General features: G+C 46.1%; 1 protein-coding gene and 16 non-coding genes across 17 annotated transcripts; 1 reads left to right on the top strand and 16 right to left on the bottom strand.

Moving 5' to 3' along the window:
- Positions 1-3,877: 3,877 nt before the first annotated feature.
- Positions 3,878-5,508, top strand: LOC119265945 (heat shock protein 30-like). The gene is made up of 2 exons (XM_037546994.1): positions 3,878-4,169; positions 5,101-5,508. The coding sequence occupies exons 1-2, from the start codon at positions 3,878-3,880 to the stop codon at positions 5,478-5,480; spliced, it is 672 nt and encodes a 223-aa protein (XP_037402891.1). The 3' UTR covers positions 5,481-5,508.
- trnam-cau lies at positions 4,563-4,634 on the bottom strand. The gene has a single exon. It is a non-coding gene; the product is annotated as a tRNA-Met (tRNA).
- Positions 4,847-4,918, bottom strand: trnam-cau. Its single transcript has one exon. It is a non-coding gene; the product is annotated as a tRNA-Met (tRNA).
- On the bottom strand, positions 4,926-4,998 carry trnar-ccu. The gene has a single exon. It is a non-coding gene; the product is annotated as a tRNA-Arg (tRNA).
- Positions 5,509-5,865: 357 nt separating the features above from the next.
- trnam-cau lies at positions 5,866-5,937 on the bottom strand. Its single transcript has one exon. It is a non-coding gene; the product is annotated as a tRNA-Met (tRNA).
- Positions 5,938-6,149: 212 nt separating this feature from the next.
- On the bottom strand, positions 6,150-6,221 carry trnam-cau. Its single transcript has one exon. It is a non-coding gene; the product is annotated as a tRNA-Met (tRNA).
- A 7-nt stretch (positions 6,222-6,228) lies between these two features.
- trnar-ccu lies at positions 6,229-6,301 on the bottom strand. Its single transcript has one exon. It is a non-coding gene; the product is annotated as a tRNA-Arg (tRNA).
- Positions 6,302-7,168: 867 nt separating this feature from the next.
- Positions 7,169-7,240, bottom strand: trnam-cau. Its single transcript has one exon. It is a non-coding gene; the product is annotated as a tRNA-Met (tRNA).
- A 291-nt stretch (positions 7,241-7,531) lies between these two features.
- On the bottom strand, positions 7,532-7,604 carry trnar-ccu. Its single transcript has one exon. It is a non-coding gene; the product is annotated as a tRNA-Arg (tRNA).
- An 870-nt stretch (positions 7,605-8,474) lies between these two features.
- trnam-cau lies at positions 8,475-8,546 on the bottom strand. The gene has a single exon. It is a non-coding gene; the product is annotated as a tRNA-Met (tRNA).
- Positions 8,547-8,758: 212 nt separating this feature from the next.
- trnam-cau lies at positions 8,759-8,830 on the bottom strand. Its single transcript has one exon. It is a non-coding gene; the product is annotated as a tRNA-Met (tRNA).
- A 211-nt stretch (positions 8,831-9,041) lies between these two features.
- trnam-cau lies at positions 9,042-9,113 on the bottom strand. The gene has a single exon. It is a non-coding gene; the product is annotated as a tRNA-Met (tRNA).
- A 7-nt stretch (positions 9,114-9,120) lies between these two features.
- On the bottom strand, positions 9,121-9,193 carry trnar-ccu. Its single transcript has one exon. It is a non-coding gene; the product is annotated as a tRNA-Arg (tRNA).
- Positions 9,194-11,370: 2,177 nt separating this feature from the next.
- On the bottom strand, positions 11,371-11,442 carry trnam-cau. The gene has a single exon. It is a non-coding gene; the product is annotated as a tRNA-Met (tRNA).
- Positions 11,443-11,654: 212 nt separating this feature from the next.
- trnam-cau lies at positions 11,655-11,726 on the bottom strand. The gene has a single exon. It is a non-coding gene; the product is annotated as a tRNA-Met (tRNA).
- A 7-nt stretch (positions 11,727-11,733) lies between these two features.
- Positions 11,734-11,806, bottom strand: trnar-ccu. The gene has a single exon. It is a non-coding gene; the product is annotated as a tRNA-Arg (tRNA).
- Positions 11,807-12,675: 869 nt separating this feature from the next.
- trnam-cau lies at positions 12,676-12,747 on the bottom strand. The gene has a single exon. It is a non-coding gene; the product is annotated as a tRNA-Met (tRNA).
- Positions 12,748-15,833: the final 3,086 nt, after the last annotated feature.

The raw sequence follows: 15,833 nt of genomic DNA, 5'->3' as shown, positions 1-15,833 counted from the left end.
TGGGCCATATAATTTCCCAACATGGCATTATGACAGATCCAGCGAAAGTAACTGCAGTTAAGGAGTGGAAGATTCCTCAAAGCCAAACTGAGGTGCGCAGTTTTTTGGGACTGGCCTCCTATTATAGGAGATTTGTGCAGGACTTTGCTGAAATTGCTAGACCCCTTCATAAGCTTACTGAAAAGGGGGCTAAGATGGTCTGGAGTACCCAGTGTCAGAATGCTTTTGATGAACTAAAAAGACGACTGGTGACAACTCCTATTTTAGCTTTTCCAGATCCTGAGAAACCATTCCTGCTTGACACAGATGCCAGCGATGTGGGGGTCGGTGGAGTTTTATCTCAATTAGTGGATGGAAAAGAAAGAGTCATAGCCTATGCAAGTAGGGCTTTGAGTAAAACTGAGAGGAACTATGCCACTACCAAAAAAGAGCTATTGGCAGTGGTTACATTCATGAAGCATTTTCGGCATTACCTTTTGGGGAGACGGTTTACACTTCGGACAGACCATAGCTCCCTGAAGTGGCTTCATAGTTTCGAGCAGCCTGAAGGCCAGATTGCACGATGGCTGGAACAGCTAGCCTCTTTCGATTATGAGATTGTCCATCGTCCTGGAAAAAATCACGGGAATGCGGATGCTATGTCACGTGCCCCCATGCAGGATCTGCCTAAGGCTGTTGTTGGACAAGTATCTGAAGACCTGGAGAGGAATGGGATGAGATGGGATTGGAAGATGGAACAAGCAAAGGACGAACAACTCCGGAAAATAAGAGACTGGGTGGAAAGACATGGAGCAACTCCCCCTGATGAGGTGAAGCGGGACCCACAATTCAGAGGCTACTGGAATATGTGGAGTACCCTTTGTGTGGAGAATGGGGTGCTATGGAGTCAACAGAGGGGTGTCGGCAGTGTTGACCTATGTAAACGGGTGGTTGTTCCTAGAGAATTGGTACCAGAACTGTTGCAGCTCTTACATAATTCTAAGACAGGTGGTCACTTGGGTATTGCAAAATTGAAAGATAAGATCAGGACACGCTTTTATTGGCCTAAGTGGAGTAGTGATGTTATTGATTGGTGTAAGAAGTGTGAGCTGTGTGCAGTTTTTAAAACTTCTGGAGCAGAGCCCCGGGCACCATTACGACCAATACAAGCAGGGTACCCTTTTGAGAAGCTGGGTATAGACATTGTGGGGCCCTTACCAGTTACATCTCAGGGTAATAAGTATATAATTGTTATTGCTGATTATTTTACAAAATGGTGTGAGGCTTTTGCAATGAGGGCCCAAGATGCGGACACTGTTGCGAGGACTGTGGTGGAGCAGTTCATCCTTAGGTGGGGTACCCCTCGTAGCATTCATACAGACCAAGGCAAGAATTTTGATTCAGCTCTATTTCGAGCAATTTGTGAATTACTGGATATTCATAAAACTATGACAACACCCTATCACCCGAGTTCAGATGGTCTAGTTGAGCGGTTAAATCGCACCATTACGACAATGCTTTCAATGTTTGTGGATGCTAATCAAGGCAATTGGGACGAACTACTCCCATATGTTATGATGGCATATAGAAGTAGTGTCCAAGCTTCCACTAAGTTTTCCCCTTTTTGTGCAGTTTTTGGAAGAGAGATTGTAATGCCTGCAGACCTTTTGTTTAATGTGGAAGTTGCAAAGTCTTATAGCTCAGTTGGGGGATATGTAGAGGAGCTTGAGGGGAGACTTCGATCAGTTAACACTGCTATCCATAGACATCAGGAACTTGCATCTCAGGGCCAGAAAACTTTTTATGATTTAAAGGTGCGAGGACCAAAGTATCAAGTGGGAGATCGAGTATGGGTTCAGGATAGGGCTAGGAAAAAGGGCAGATGTCCTAAATTCCAGAGGCATTATAAGGGACCATACATTATTAGGGAACAAATTTCAGAAGAACTTTTTAGGTTATCTGGACAGGGAAGACCTGGGTTTGTTGTCCATTATAACCGCCTTAAGCCTTGCACACGGTCTTTTTCAGCGGCAAAGAAACTGGGTAGCGCAGTCTGGCCCCAAGAGGGAGGCCGAGGCGAAGCAAGTCCCAACCACCCCCCTGGTCAAAGAGACGCCGAAGTACCTGCAACATGGTGGATGATGCGGGGACGAAGGGGACAGGCCAGTGCGGCTCAAGAGACAAATTCAACCAGACCTATAGGTGGGGAAGGGCAAGACACCTCATGGCAGAGGGCAGAACAATTTACAGGTTCTTCAGCTGCCCAAGAAGAACTGCAGAGTGCTGGACAGCAGGGAAGGGACTTTGGACAAGGTACCTCTACTGCACATCAGCTACCTGTTTTGGTTTCGTCGCAGAGGGTGGAACAGCCTACAAGTTCATCAGCTGTCTTGCAGGAGTCGAGGAGTGCTGGGCAACAGAGAGGTGATTTTGGGCAAGGGGCTTCTCTCGGACATCAGCTGTCTGGTTTAGAGACAATTTTAAATGAACCTCATCGGCGTACTGCCCATAGACCCGTGCGGAATTCTAGGACCCCTACTTGGCAAAGAGACTATGTGATGGACTAAGGGAAGACCCGAGGACGGGTCTTGTGCAAAAGGGGGGGTAGTGTAATGATTGCGCAATCTAGAAGGCGTGGGGGATTAGGGCGGAACCTGTGCGCAGCACAGGTGAGCAGCACGGACACTATAAAGTGAGGGAACTTCTGCTGCGCGAGGTCGGCGGCAGTGTAGTCGTTTGCATGCGGTTAAGAGAGTGAACTGAATCTGGCTGTGGCGTTGACGAGGGTGACGACCAAGCACTTGAGAGAAACTGTAATTGCGAGGGCTAGAGTGTGGATTGAGCTGACGCGCTGTTGAAGTGACTCGCTGCTGAAGTGATTCGCTGCAAAATGAATCGCTGCTGAAGTGACTCACTGCCGCCCTGAACGAGTGGCCTGGGGCGATTGCCGGGCCACGTGTGACGCCGTGAAGGCTGCACGGGGTTATTCGAGGACGACTGAAATGCCGGGTCAGTCTGCTCTGTTTTAGAGTTCATAATTTTAGTTGGGTCGACCTTTTCTTTTCTTAGTATAGATGTTCTAGTTTTAATCTAATGATAAGAGTCATTTTAGGGAAACAGATGAGTTCATAGGTGAGATGGATTAGATTGTGAGATCCGTGGTTTTTCTAAGCGATATAACAACTCTTGGTCTTGTATTTTGACTGTGTAAGCCACATTTAACTATTAACTATACTAGTCTATACCCTGTTATCTTGGTTGGGTCCCTGTGAGTAACGTTGGGCATTTTAAGAGGGGAGTTACCAATGTATTGGAGGCTGTGGTGTGCAGTGTAGTGGAAATGCTGGTGGTTTTTATCCTTGTGTGTGAAGATGTGTATTTTTAGGGTGTTGTGCTATACTAGTTGCTGTGGGTTGGCTGTTTGAATCTAATATTACACTTGACTTTTACTCTCTTTGTGATGACTTTATAGGATACAGTTTCCCTTAAATTGTGCCCCCTTTCCCCTGAACTTAGTCTGGGAACCAGCCATTTTTACCCTGCGTATATAATAAAGTTTGATATTTATTATACCAATATTACTGTGTTGCATTTTGATCGTTTGGTGTATGAGAGCTTACTTAAATCGCCAGACCATACTGGTTTAACAAAGGTGGTGGCAGCGGGTACGCTACCGTACCTAGAGAAAACACTACATCCATTAGGCCACTGGGGCTCAGGCACCACAACAACAGGCCTCTCTTACAACTTTTTTAAAAGCTGATCCCTTGCACACTCCTGCTCATCACACAAACACACGTATGAGATCTTTGAGAAAGTCTCCCAGACCGCCGCTTCTGACGTGGTCCAGCAGGTCTCCTACGCAGTGGAGAAAGAGGGAGGAGGTTTTGCCTTGAGCATGCATGCTAAAGACTTCTCCCCTGAGGAAATGTCCATCAAACAGGTGGGAAGGACGCTGCACGTCTGCGGGAAGACAGAGAAGAGAGAGGAAGATGGGGAAGGTTCTTACTCGCACAGGGTCCAGGAGTTCAGGCGGGAGTTTCTCTTGCCTGAAGGAGTGAATCCAGAGGAGCTGAGCTGCTCCCTGGCTGAAGGAAAACTATTCATTCAGACACCAAAGACACAGCAGTCTGAAAAACCTGACAGACTGCTAACCATCGACGGCAGTAAAGCTGATGAGATGCGAGAACGTCTGTAGCAGAATCGTATGGCTCCGCACGTATGGCCAGTGCTGTAACTTTTCTATAGGTCCATTGGAAATATGATGGCGTAGATATATATTTTTTAAGCTTCTTAGAATGTCTACTTCTCCTGTGGTTCATTTGTTGCTTGTACAATTTTCTTATGCAATTGGTACTAGAGTTGAAAAAAAGTCTTCCGAAATGAAGCCAATTTAATTTCGCTACTTCAGTTGTGATGGGGTTTATCTGTTCCACAATTAAAAAACAACACGAGAAAGAACTAGAAGATTGGTTAAGCTGAAAGTGCAGCACATGTATCTTGTTCAGATTTATCACCAAGCAATTCAAATAAGCTCACAGTACAGCACACTTGCAACAAACGTGATAAAATTAGGCTCTCTTTAGCAGAGGATGGTTTCGATCCATCGACCTCTGGGTTATGGGCCCAGCACGCTTCCGCTGCGCCACTCTGCTAACGACACACTTTCAGGCACCCGAAACCCTGGACCAAAATCCTTGGCCTTTGTGCTACCTGGATGATAATTTCACTAGGTTGAAGACAAGAAAAAAACAGCAAACTTCTTTTTGTACATTGGGGTCATCACATATTTAGAACAGTCCAAGACTGCATGAGATGCTAACAGCAAAGCTCCATTTGAAGAGTTTGCCACAAAATAGATGGTAACTAGCAGAGGAAGGTTTCGATCCATCGACCTCTGGGTTATGGGCCCAGCACGCTTCCGCTGCGCCACTCTGCTAGCGCGACACCCCAGATGGGACTCGAACCCACAATCCCTGGCTTAGGAGGCCAGTGCCTTATCCATTAGGCCACTGGGGCTCAGGCACCACAACAACAGGCCTCTCTTACAACTTTTTAAAAGCTGATCCCTTGCACACTCCTGCTCATCACACAAACACACGTATGAGATCTTTGTTAAAGTCTCCCAGACCGCCGCTTCTGACGTGGTCCAGCAGGTCTCCTACGCAGTGGAGAAAGAGGGAGGAGGTTTTGCCTTGAGCATGCATGCTAAAGACTTCTCCCCTGAGGAAATGTCCATCAAACAGGTGGGAAGGACGCTGCACGTCTGCGGGAAGACAGAGAAGAGAGAGGAAGATGGGGAAGGTTCTTACTCGCACAGGGTCCAGGAGTTCAGGCGGGAGTTTCTCTTGCCTGAAGGAGTGAATCCAGAGGAGCTGAGCTGCTCCCTGGCTGAAGGAAAACTATTCATTCAGACACCAAAGACACAGCAGTCTGAAAAACCTGACAGACTGCTAACCATCGACGGCAGTCAAGCTGATGAGATGCGAGAACGTCTGTAGCAGAATCGTATGGCTCCGCACGTATGGCCAGTGCTGTAACTTTTCTATAGGTCCATTGGAAATATGATGGCGTAGATATATATTTTTTAAGCTTCTTAGAATGTCTACTTCTCCTGTGGTTCATTTGTTGCTTGTACAATTTTCTTATGCAATTGGTACCAGAGTTGAAAAAAAGTCTTCCGAAATGAAGCCAATTTAATTTCGCTACTTCAGTTGTGATGGGGTTTATCTGTTCCACAATTAAAAAACAACACGAGAAAGAACTAGAAGATTGGTTAAGCTGAAAGTGCAGCACATGTATCTTGTTCAAATATATCACCAAGCAATTCAAATAAGCTCACAGTACAGCACACTTGCAACAAACGTGATAAAATTAGGCTCTCTTTAGCAGAGGATGGTTTCGATCCATCGACCTCTGGGTTATGGGCCCAGCACGCTTCCGCTGCGCCACTCTGCTAACGATTCATTTTCAGGCACCCGAAACCCTGGACCAAAATCCTTGGCCTTTGTGCTACCTGGATGATAATTTCACTAGGTTGAAGACAAGAAAAAAATGGCAAACTTCTTTTTGTACATTGGGGTCATCACATATTTAGAACAGTCCAAGACTGCATGAGATGCTAACAGCAAAGCTCCATTTGAAGAGTTTGCCACAAAATAGATGGTAACTAGCAGAGGATGGTTTCGATCCATCGACCTCTGGGTTATGGGCCCAGCACGCTTCCGCTGCGCCACTCTGCTAGCGCGACACCCCAGATGGGACTCGAACCCACAATCCCTGGCTTAGGAGGCCAGTGCCTTATCCATTAGGCCACTGGGGCTCAGGCACCACAACAACAGGCCTCTCTTACAACTTTTTAAAAGCTGATCCCTTGCACACTCCTGCTCATCACACAAACACACGTATGAGATCTTTGAGAAAGTCTCCCAGACCGCCGCTTCTGACGTGGTCCAGCAGGTCTCCTACGCAGTGGAGAAAGAGGGAGGAGGTTTTGCCTTGAGCATGCATGCTAAAGACTTCTCCCCTGAGGAAATGTCCATCAAACAGGTGGGAAGGACGCTGCACGTCTGCGGGAAGACAGAGAAGAGAGAGGAAGATGGGGAAGGTTCTTACTCGCACAGGGTCCAGGAGTTCAGGCGGGAGTTTCTCTTGCCTGAAGGAGTGAATCCAGAGGCGCTGAGCTGCTCCCTGGCTGAAGGAAAACTATTCATTCAGACACCAAAGACACAGCAGTCTGAAAAACCTGACAGACTGCTAACCATCGACGGCAGTCAAGCTGATGAGATGCGAGAACGTCTGTAGCAGAATCGTATGGCTCCGCACGTATGGCCAGTGCTGTAACTTTTCTATAGGTCCATTGGAAATATGATGGCGTAGATATATATTTTTTAAGCTTCTTAGAATGTCTACTTCTCCTGTGGTTCATTTGTTGCTTGTACAATTTTCTTATGCAATTGGTACTAGAGTTGAAAAAAAGTCTTCCGAAATGAAGCCAATTTAATTTCGCTACTTCAGTTGTGATGGGGTTTATCTGTTCCACAATTAAAAAACAACACGAGAAAGAACTAGAAGATTGGTTAAGCTGAAAGTGCAGCACATGTATCTTGTTCAGATTTATCACCAAGCAATTCAAATAAGCTCACAGTACAGCACACTTGCAACAAACGTGATAAAATTAGGCTCTCTTTAGCAGAGGATGGTTTCGATCCATCGACCTCTGGGTTATGGGCCCAGCACGCTTCCGCTGCGCCACTCTGCTAATGACACACTTTCAGGCACCCGAAACCCTGGACCAAAATCCTTGGCCTTTGTGCTACCTGGATGATAATTTCACTAGGTTGAAGACAAGAAAAAAACGGCAAACTTCTTTTTGTACATTGGGGTCATCACATATTTAGAACAGTCAAAGACTGAATGAGCTGTTAACAGCAAAGCTCCATTTGAAGAGTTTGCCACAATATAGACGGCAACTAGCAGAGGATGGCTTCGATCCATCGACCTCTGGGTTATGGGCCTAGCACGCTTCCGCTGCGCCACTCTGCTAGCGCGACACCCCAGATGGGACTCGAACCCACAATCCCTGGCTTAGGAGGCCAGTGCCTTATCCATTAGGCCACTGGGACTCAGGCACCACCACAACAGGCCTCTCTTACAACTTTTCAAAAAAAGCTGATCCCTTGCACACTCCTGCTCATCACACAAACACACGTATGAGATCTTTGAGAAAGTCTCCCAGACCGCCGCTTCTGACGTGGTCCAGCAGGTCTCCTACGCAGTGGAGAAAGAGGGAGGAGGTTTTGCCTTGAGCATGCATGCTAAAGACTTCTCCCCTGAGGAAATGTCCATCAAACAGGTGGGAAGGACGCTGCACGTCTGCGGGAAGACAGAGAAGAGAGAGGAAGATGGGGAAGGTTCTTACTCGCACAGGGTCCAGGAGTTCAGGCGGGAGTTTCTCTTGCCTGAAGGAGTGAATCCAGAGGAGCTGAGCTGCTCCCTGGCTGAAGGAAAACTATTCATTCAGACACCAAAGACACAGCAGTCTGAAAAACCTGACAGACTGCTAACCATCGACGGCAGTCAAGCTGATGAGATGCGAGAACGTCTGTAGCAGAATCGTATGGCTCCGCACGTATGGCCAGTGCTGTAACTTTTCTATAGGTCCATTGGAAATATGATGGCGTAGATATATATTTTTTAAGCTTCTTAGAATGTCTACTTCTCCTGTGGTTCATTTGTTGCTTGTACAATTTTCTTATGCAATTGGTACTAGAGTTGAAAAAAAGTCTTCCGAAATGAAGCCAATTTAATTTCGCTACTTCAGTTGTGATGGGGTTTATCTGTTCCACAATTAAAAAACAACACGAGAAAGAACTAGAAGATTGGTTAAGCTGAAAGTGCAGCACATGTATCTTGTTCAGATTTATCACCAAGCAATTCAAATAAGCTCACAGTACAGCACACTTGCAACAAACGTGATAAAATTAGGCTCTCTTTAGCAGAGGATGGTTTCGATCCATCGACCTCTGGGTTATGGGCCCAGCACGCTTCCGCTGCGCCACTCTGCTAACGACACACTTTCAGGCACCCGAAACCCTGGACCAAAATCCTTGGCCTTTGTGCTACCTGGATGATAATTTCACTAGGTTGAAGACAAGAAAAAAATGGCAAACTTCTTTTTGTACATTGGGGTCATCACATATTTAGAACAGTCAAAGACTGAATGAGCTGTTAACAGCAAAGCTCCATTTGAAGAGTTTGCCACAATATAGATGGCAACTAGCAGAGGATGGTTTCGATCCATCGACCTCTGGGTTATGGGCCCAGCACGCTTCCGCTGCGCCACTCTGCTAACGATTCATTTTCAGGCACCCGAAACCCTGGACCAAAATCCTTGGCCTTTGTGCGGCATGGATGATAATTTCACTAGGTTGAAGACAAGAAAAAACAGCAAACTTCTTTTTGTACATTGGGGTCATCACATATTTAGAACAGTCCAAGACTGCATGAGATGCTAACAGCAAAGCTCCATTTGAAGAGTTTGCCACAAAATAGATGGTAACTAGCAGAGGATGGTTTCGATCCATCGACCTCTGGGTTATGGGCCCAGCACGCTTCCGCTGCGCCACTCTGCTAGCGCGACACCCCAGATGGGACTCGAACCCACAATCCCTGGCTTAGGAGGCCAGTGCCTTATCCATTAGGCCACTGGGGCTCAGGCACCACAACAACAGGCCTCTCTTACAACTTTTTAAAAGCTGATCCCTTGCACACTCCTGCTCATCACACAAACACACGTATGAGATCTTTGAGAAAGTCTCCCAGACCGCCGCTTCTGACGTGGTCCAGCAGGTCTCCTACGCAGTGGAGAAAGAGGGAGGAGGTTTTGCCTTGAGCATGCATGCTAAAGACTTCTCCCCTGAGGAAATGTCCATCAAACAGGTGGGAAGGACGCTGCACGTCTGCGGGAAGACAGAGAAGAGAGAGGAAGATGGGGAAGGTTCTTACTCGCACAGGGTCCAGGAGTTCAGGCGGGAGTTTCTCTTGCCTGAAGGAGTGAATCCAGAGGCGCTGAGCTGCTCCCTGGCTGAAGGAAAACTATTCATTCAGACACCAAAGACACAGCAGTCTGAAAAACCTGACAGACTGCTAACCATCGACGGCAGTCAAGCTGATGAGATGCGAGAACGTCTGTAGCAGAATCGTATGGCTCCGCACGTATGGCCAGTGCTGTAACTTTTCTATAGGTCCATTGGAAATATGATGGCGTAGATATATATTTTTTAAGCTTCTTAGAATGTCTACTTCTCCTGTGGTTCATTTGTTGCTTGTACAATTTTCTTATGCAATTGGTACTAGAGTTGAAAAAAAGTCTTCCGAAATGAAGCCAATTTAATTTCGCTACTTCAGTTGTGATGGGGTTTATCTGTTCCACAATTAAAAAACAACACGAGAAAGAACTAGAAGATTGGTTAAGCTGAAAGTGCAGCACATGTATCTTGTTCAGATTTATCACCAAGCAATTCAACTAAGCTCACAGTACAGCACACTTGCAACAAACGTGATAAAATTAGGCTCTCTTTAGCAGAGGATGGTTTCGATCCATCGACCTCTGGGCCCAGCACGCTTCCGCTGCGCCACTCTGCTAACGACACACTTTCAGGCACCCGAAACCCTGGACCAAAATCCTTGGCCTTTGTGCTACCTGGATGATAATTTCAATAGGTTGAAGACAAGAAAAAAACAGCAAACTTCTTTTTGTACATTGGGGTCATCACATATTTAGAACAGTCCAAGACTGCATGAGATGCTAACAGCAAAGCTCCATTTGAAGAGTTTGCCACAATATAGATGGTAACTAGCAGAGGATAGTTTCGATCCATCGACCTCTGGGTTACGGGCCCAGCACGCTTCCGCTGCGCCACTCTGCTAGCGCGACTCTGCTAGCGCGACACCCCAGATGGGACTCGAACCCACAATCCCTGGCTTAGGAGCCCATTGCCTTATCCATTAGGCCACTGGGGCTCAGGCATCACAACAACAGGCCTCTCTTACAACTTTTTAAAAGCTGATCCCTTGCACACTCCTGCTCATCACACAAACACACGTATGAGATCTTTGAGAAAGTCTCCCAGACCGCCGCTTCTGACGTGGTCCAGCAGGTCTCCTACGCAGTGGAGAAAGAGGGAGGAGGTTTTGCCTTGAGCATGCATGCTAAAGACTTCTCCCCTGAGGAAATGTCCATCAAACAGGTGGGAAGGACGCTGCACGTCTGCGGGAAGACAGAGAAGAGAGAGGAAGATGGGGAAGGTTCTTACTCGCACAGGGTCCAGGAGTTCAGGCGGGAGTTTCTCTTGCCTGAAGGAGTGAATCCAGAGGTGCTGAGCTGCTCCCTGGCTGAAGGAAAACTATTCATTCAGACACCAAAGACACAGCAGTCTGAAAAACCTGACAGACTGCTAACCATCGACGGCAGTCAAGCTGATGAGATGCGAGAACGTCTGTAGCAGAATCGTATGGCTCCGCACGTATGGCCAGTGCTGTAACTTTTCTATTGGTCCATTGGAAATATGATGGCGTAGATATATATTGTTTAAGCTTCTTAGAATGTCTACTTCTCCTGTGGTTCATTTGTTGCTTGTACAATTTTCTTATGCAATTGGTACTAGAGTTGAAAAAAAGTCTTCCGAAATGAAGCCAATTTAATTTCGCTACTTCAGTTGTGATGGGGTTTATCTGTTCCACAATTAAAAAACAACACGAGAAAGAACTAGAAGATTGGTTAAGCTGAAAGTGCAGCACATGTATCTTGTTCAGATTTATCACCAAGCAATTCAACTAAGCTCACAGTACAGCACACTTGCAACAAACGTGATAAAATTAGGCTCTCTTTAGCAGAGGATGGTTTCGATCCATCGACCTCTGGGTTATGGGCCCAGCACGCTTCCGCTGCGCCACTCTGCTAACAACACACTTTCAGGCACCCGAAACCCTGGACCAAAATCCTTGGCCTTTGTGCTACCTGGATGATAATTTCACTAGGTTGAAGACAAGAAAAAAACAGCAAACTTCTTTTTGTACATTGGGGTCATCACATATTTAGAACAGTCCAAGACTGCATGAGATGCTAACAGCAAAGCTCCATTTGAAGAGTTTGCCACAATATAGACGGCAACTAGCAGAGGATGGTTTCGATCCATCGACCTCTGGGTTATGGGCCCAGCACGCTTCCGCTGCGCCACTCTGCTAGCGCGACACCCCAGATGGGACTCGAACCCACAATCCCTGGCTTAGGAGGCCAGTGCCTTATCCATTAGGCCACTGGGGCTCAGGCACCACAACAACAGGCCTCTCTTACAACTTTTTAAAAAGCTGATCCCTTGCACACTCCTGCTCATCACACAAACACACGTATGAGATCTTTGAGAAAGTCTCCCAGACCGCCGCTTCTGACGTGGTCCAGCAGGTCTCCTACGCAGTGGAGAAAGAGGGAGGAGGTTTTGCCTTGAGCATGCATGCTAAAGACTTCTCCCCTGAGGAAATGTCCATCAAACAGGTGGGAAGGACGCTGCACGTCTGCGGGAAGACAGAGAAGAGAGAGGAAGCTGGGGAAGGTTCTTACTCGCACAGGGTCCAGGAGTTCAGGCGGGAGTTTCTCTTGCCTGAAGGAGTGAATCCAGAGGTGCTGAGCTGCTCCCTGGCTGAAGGAAAACTATTCATTCAGACACCAAAGACACAGCAGTCTGAAAAACCTGACAGACTGCTAACCATCGACTGGCAGTCAAGCTGATGAGATGCGAGAACGTCTGTAGCAGAATCGTATGGCTCCGCACGTATGGCCAGTGCTGTAACTTTTCTATTGGTCCATTGGAAATATGATGGCGTAGATATATATTGTTTAAGCTTCTTAGAATGTCTACTTCTCCTGTGGTTCATTTGTTGCTTGTACAATTTTCTTATGCAATTGGTACTAGAGTTGAAAAAAAGTCTTCCGAAATGAAGCCAATTTAATTTCGCTACTTCAGTTGTGATGGGGTTTATCTGTTCCACAATTAAAAAACAACACGAGAAAGAACTAGAAGATTGGTTAAGCTGAAAGTGCAGCACATGTATCTTGTTCAAATTTATCACCAAGCAATTCAAATAAGCTCACAGTACAGCACACTTGCAACAAACGTGATAAAATTAGGCTCTCTTTAGCAGAGGATGGTTTCGATCCATCGACCTCTGGGTTATGGGCCCAGCACGCTTCCGCTGCGCCACTCTGCTAACGACACACTTTCAGGCACCCGAAACCCTGGACCAAAATCCTTGGCCTTTGTGCTACCTGGATGATAATTTCACTAGGTTGAAGACAAGAAAAAAACAGCAAACTTCTTTTTGTACATTGGGGTCATCACATATTTAGAACAGTCCAAGACTGCATGAGATGCTAACAGCAAAGCTCCATTTGAAGAGTTTGCCACAATATAGATGGTAACTAGCAGAGGATGGTTTCGATCCATCGACCTCTGGGTTATGGGCCCAGCACGCTTCCGCTGAGCCACTCTGCTAGCGCGACATCCCAGATGGGACTCGAACCCACAATCCCTGGCTTAGGAGCCCATTGCCTTATCCATTAAGCCACTGGGGCTCAGGCACCACAACAACAGGCCTCTCTTACAACTTTTTAAAAGCTGATCCCTTGCACACTCCTGCTCATCACACAAACACACGTATGAGATCTTTGAGAAAGTCTCCCAGACCGCCGCTTCTGACGTGGTCCAGCAGGTCTCCTACGCAGTGGAGAAAGAGGGAGGAGGTTTTGCCTTGAGCATGCATGCTAAAGACTTCTCCCCTGAGGAAATGTCCATCAAACAGGTGGGAAGGACGCTGCACGTCTGCGGGAAGACAGAGAAGAGAGAGGAAGATGGGGAAGGTTCTTACTCGCACAGGGTCCAGGAGATCAGGCGGGAGTTTCTCTTGCCTGAAGGAGTGAATCCAGAGGCGCTGAGCTGCTCCCTGGCTGAAGGAAAACTATTCATTCAGACACCAAAGACACAGCAGTCTGAAAAACCTGACAGACTGCTAACCATCGACTGGCAGTCAAGCTGATGAGATAAGAGAACGTCTGTAGCAGAATCGTATGGCTCCGCACGTATGGCCAGTGCTGTAACTTTTCTATTGGTCCATTGGAAATATGATGGCGTAGATATATATTGTTTAAGCTTCTTAGAATGTCTACTTCTCCTGTGGTTCATTTGTTGCTTGTACAATTTTCTTATGCAATTGGTACTAGAGTTGAAAAAAAGTCTTCCGAAATGAAGCCAATTTAATTTCGCTACTTCAGTTGTGATGGGGTTTATCTGTTCCACAATTAAAAAATAACACGAGAAAGAACTAGAAGATTGGTTAAGCTGAAAGTGCAGCACATGTATCTTGTTCAGATTTATCACCAAGCAATTCAAGTAAGCTCACAGTACAGCACACTTGCAACAAACGTGATAAAATTAGGCTCTCTTTAGCAGAGGATGGTTTCGATCCATCGACCTCTGGGTTATGGGACCAGCACGCTTCCGCTGCGCCACTCTGCTAATGACACACTTTCAGGCACCCGAAACCCTGGACCAAAATCCTTGGCCTTTGAGCGGCATGGATGATAATTTCACTAGGTTGAAGACAAGAAAAAAATAGACAAACTTCTTTTTGTACATTGGGGTCATCACATATTTAGAACAGTCAAAGACTGAATGAGATGCTAATAGCAAAGCTCCATTTGAAGAGTTTGCCACAACATAGATGGTAACTAGCAGAGGATGGTTTCGATCCATCGACCTCTAGGTTATGGCCCCAGCTCGCTTTCGTTGCGCCACTCTGCTAGCGCAACACCCCAGATGGGACGTGAACCCACAATTTCGCTACTTCAATTGTGATGGGGTGTATCTGTTCCACAATTAAAAAACAACACGAGAAAGAATTAGAAGATTGGTTAAGCTGAAAGTGCAGCACATGTATCTTGTTCAGATTTATCACCAAGCAATTCAAGTAAGCTCAAAGTACACCACACTTGCAACAAATGTGATAAAAACAGACACTCTTTAGCAGAGGATGGTTTCGATCCATCAACCAGTGGCTGCGCCACTCTGCTAAGTCGACACCCCAGATGGGACTCGAACCCACCATCCCTGGCTTAGGAGGCTAGTGTCTTATCCATTATGCCACTCTGGCTCAAGCACCACCACAACACATTAGCTTCCTCCTAATTCAGGACAATGCTAGACCTCATGTGGCTGGAGTGTGTCAGCAGTTCCTGCAAGATGAAGGCATTGAAGCTATGGACTGGCCCGCCCGTTCTCCAGACCTGAATCCGATTGAGCACATCTGGGACATCATGTCTCGCTCCATCCACCAACGCCACGTTGCACCACAGACTGTCCAGGAGTTGGAAGATGCTTTAGTGCAGGTCTGGCAGGAGATCCCTCAGGAGACCATCCGCCACCTCATCAGGAGCATGCCCAGACGTTGTAGGGAGGTCATACAGGCACGTGGAGGCCACACACAATACTGAGCCTCATTTTGACTTGTTTTAAGGACATTACTTCAAAGTTGGATCAGCCTGTAGTGTGTTTTTCCACTTCAGTTTTGTGTGTCTCCAAATGCAGGCCTCCATTGGTTAATAAATTTGATTTCCATTGATTGATTTTTGTGTATGTATGTGTGTGTGTGTGTGTATATATATATATATATATATATATATATATATATATATATATATGTATATATGCAAATAATTATAATTATATATGCGTATACATATATAATTATTTTGTCACATTGGAACTAATGGAACTAATAAATGAAGAAGAACTTTTCTTCCTTTGAACCAAACCTGCGGCTGAAGTTTGGTTTTTCATCTGACTTTGACTCTTTGACTCTTTGTTTGGTTTTTCATCTGACTTTGACTCTTTGACATTTTTTACATTTGAGAAAAGGTCAAATTAAAACGAAGACTTTCATTTAACTAATTAATTAGTAACGTTTTTCCACATCGTCGGGAACTTCGGAGCGGAGGACGGGGAGCTCTGGGTCATGACAAACTGCTGTGCTGATAATGAACTGAGCTGGAGGCGCTGGTGGACGGCTATAGGTGCTGTGATTGAAGGGCTGAGAAAATAAAAGTGAAGAGCGCAATCATTTGTCAAAACAATGACAGCAGTCAAGAAAAAAACAAATCAGACATTCACTCAAAAAGTCAGCTTAATAAATATTCTTTCTGTGTTATAATGAATAGGCCTGATATCAATCTGGATAAGGGGGAAAATTCTCTCATTAAAAATGAAAAGGAGCCAATCAGACGCCCTGAATTACTCAGGGCC

The sequence above is a fragment of the Pygocentrus nattereri genome, chromosome 18, assembly GCF_015220715.1.
Source record: "Pygocentrus nattereri isolate fPygNat1 chromosome 18, fPygNat1.pri, whole genome shotgun sequence".
Classification (NCBI taxonomy): domain Eukaryota; kingdom Metazoa; phylum Chordata; class Actinopteri; order Characiformes; family Serrasalmidae; genus Pygocentrus; species Pygocentrus nattereri.
Note: the sequence above shows the minus strand (reverse complement) of the source record. Positions and strands in the feature narration are given on the sequence as shown.

Coding starts and splice junctions, on each gene's coding strand:
- LOC119265945 (XM_037546994.1), top strand. CDS start 3,878: ATGCATGCTAAAGACTTCTCCCCTGAGGAAATGTCCATCAAACAGGTG. Junction 4,170..5,100: donor AGCTGATGAGATGCGAGAAC/GTCTGTAGCAGA, acceptor TCTTTGTTAAAG/TCTCCCAGACCGCCGCTTCT.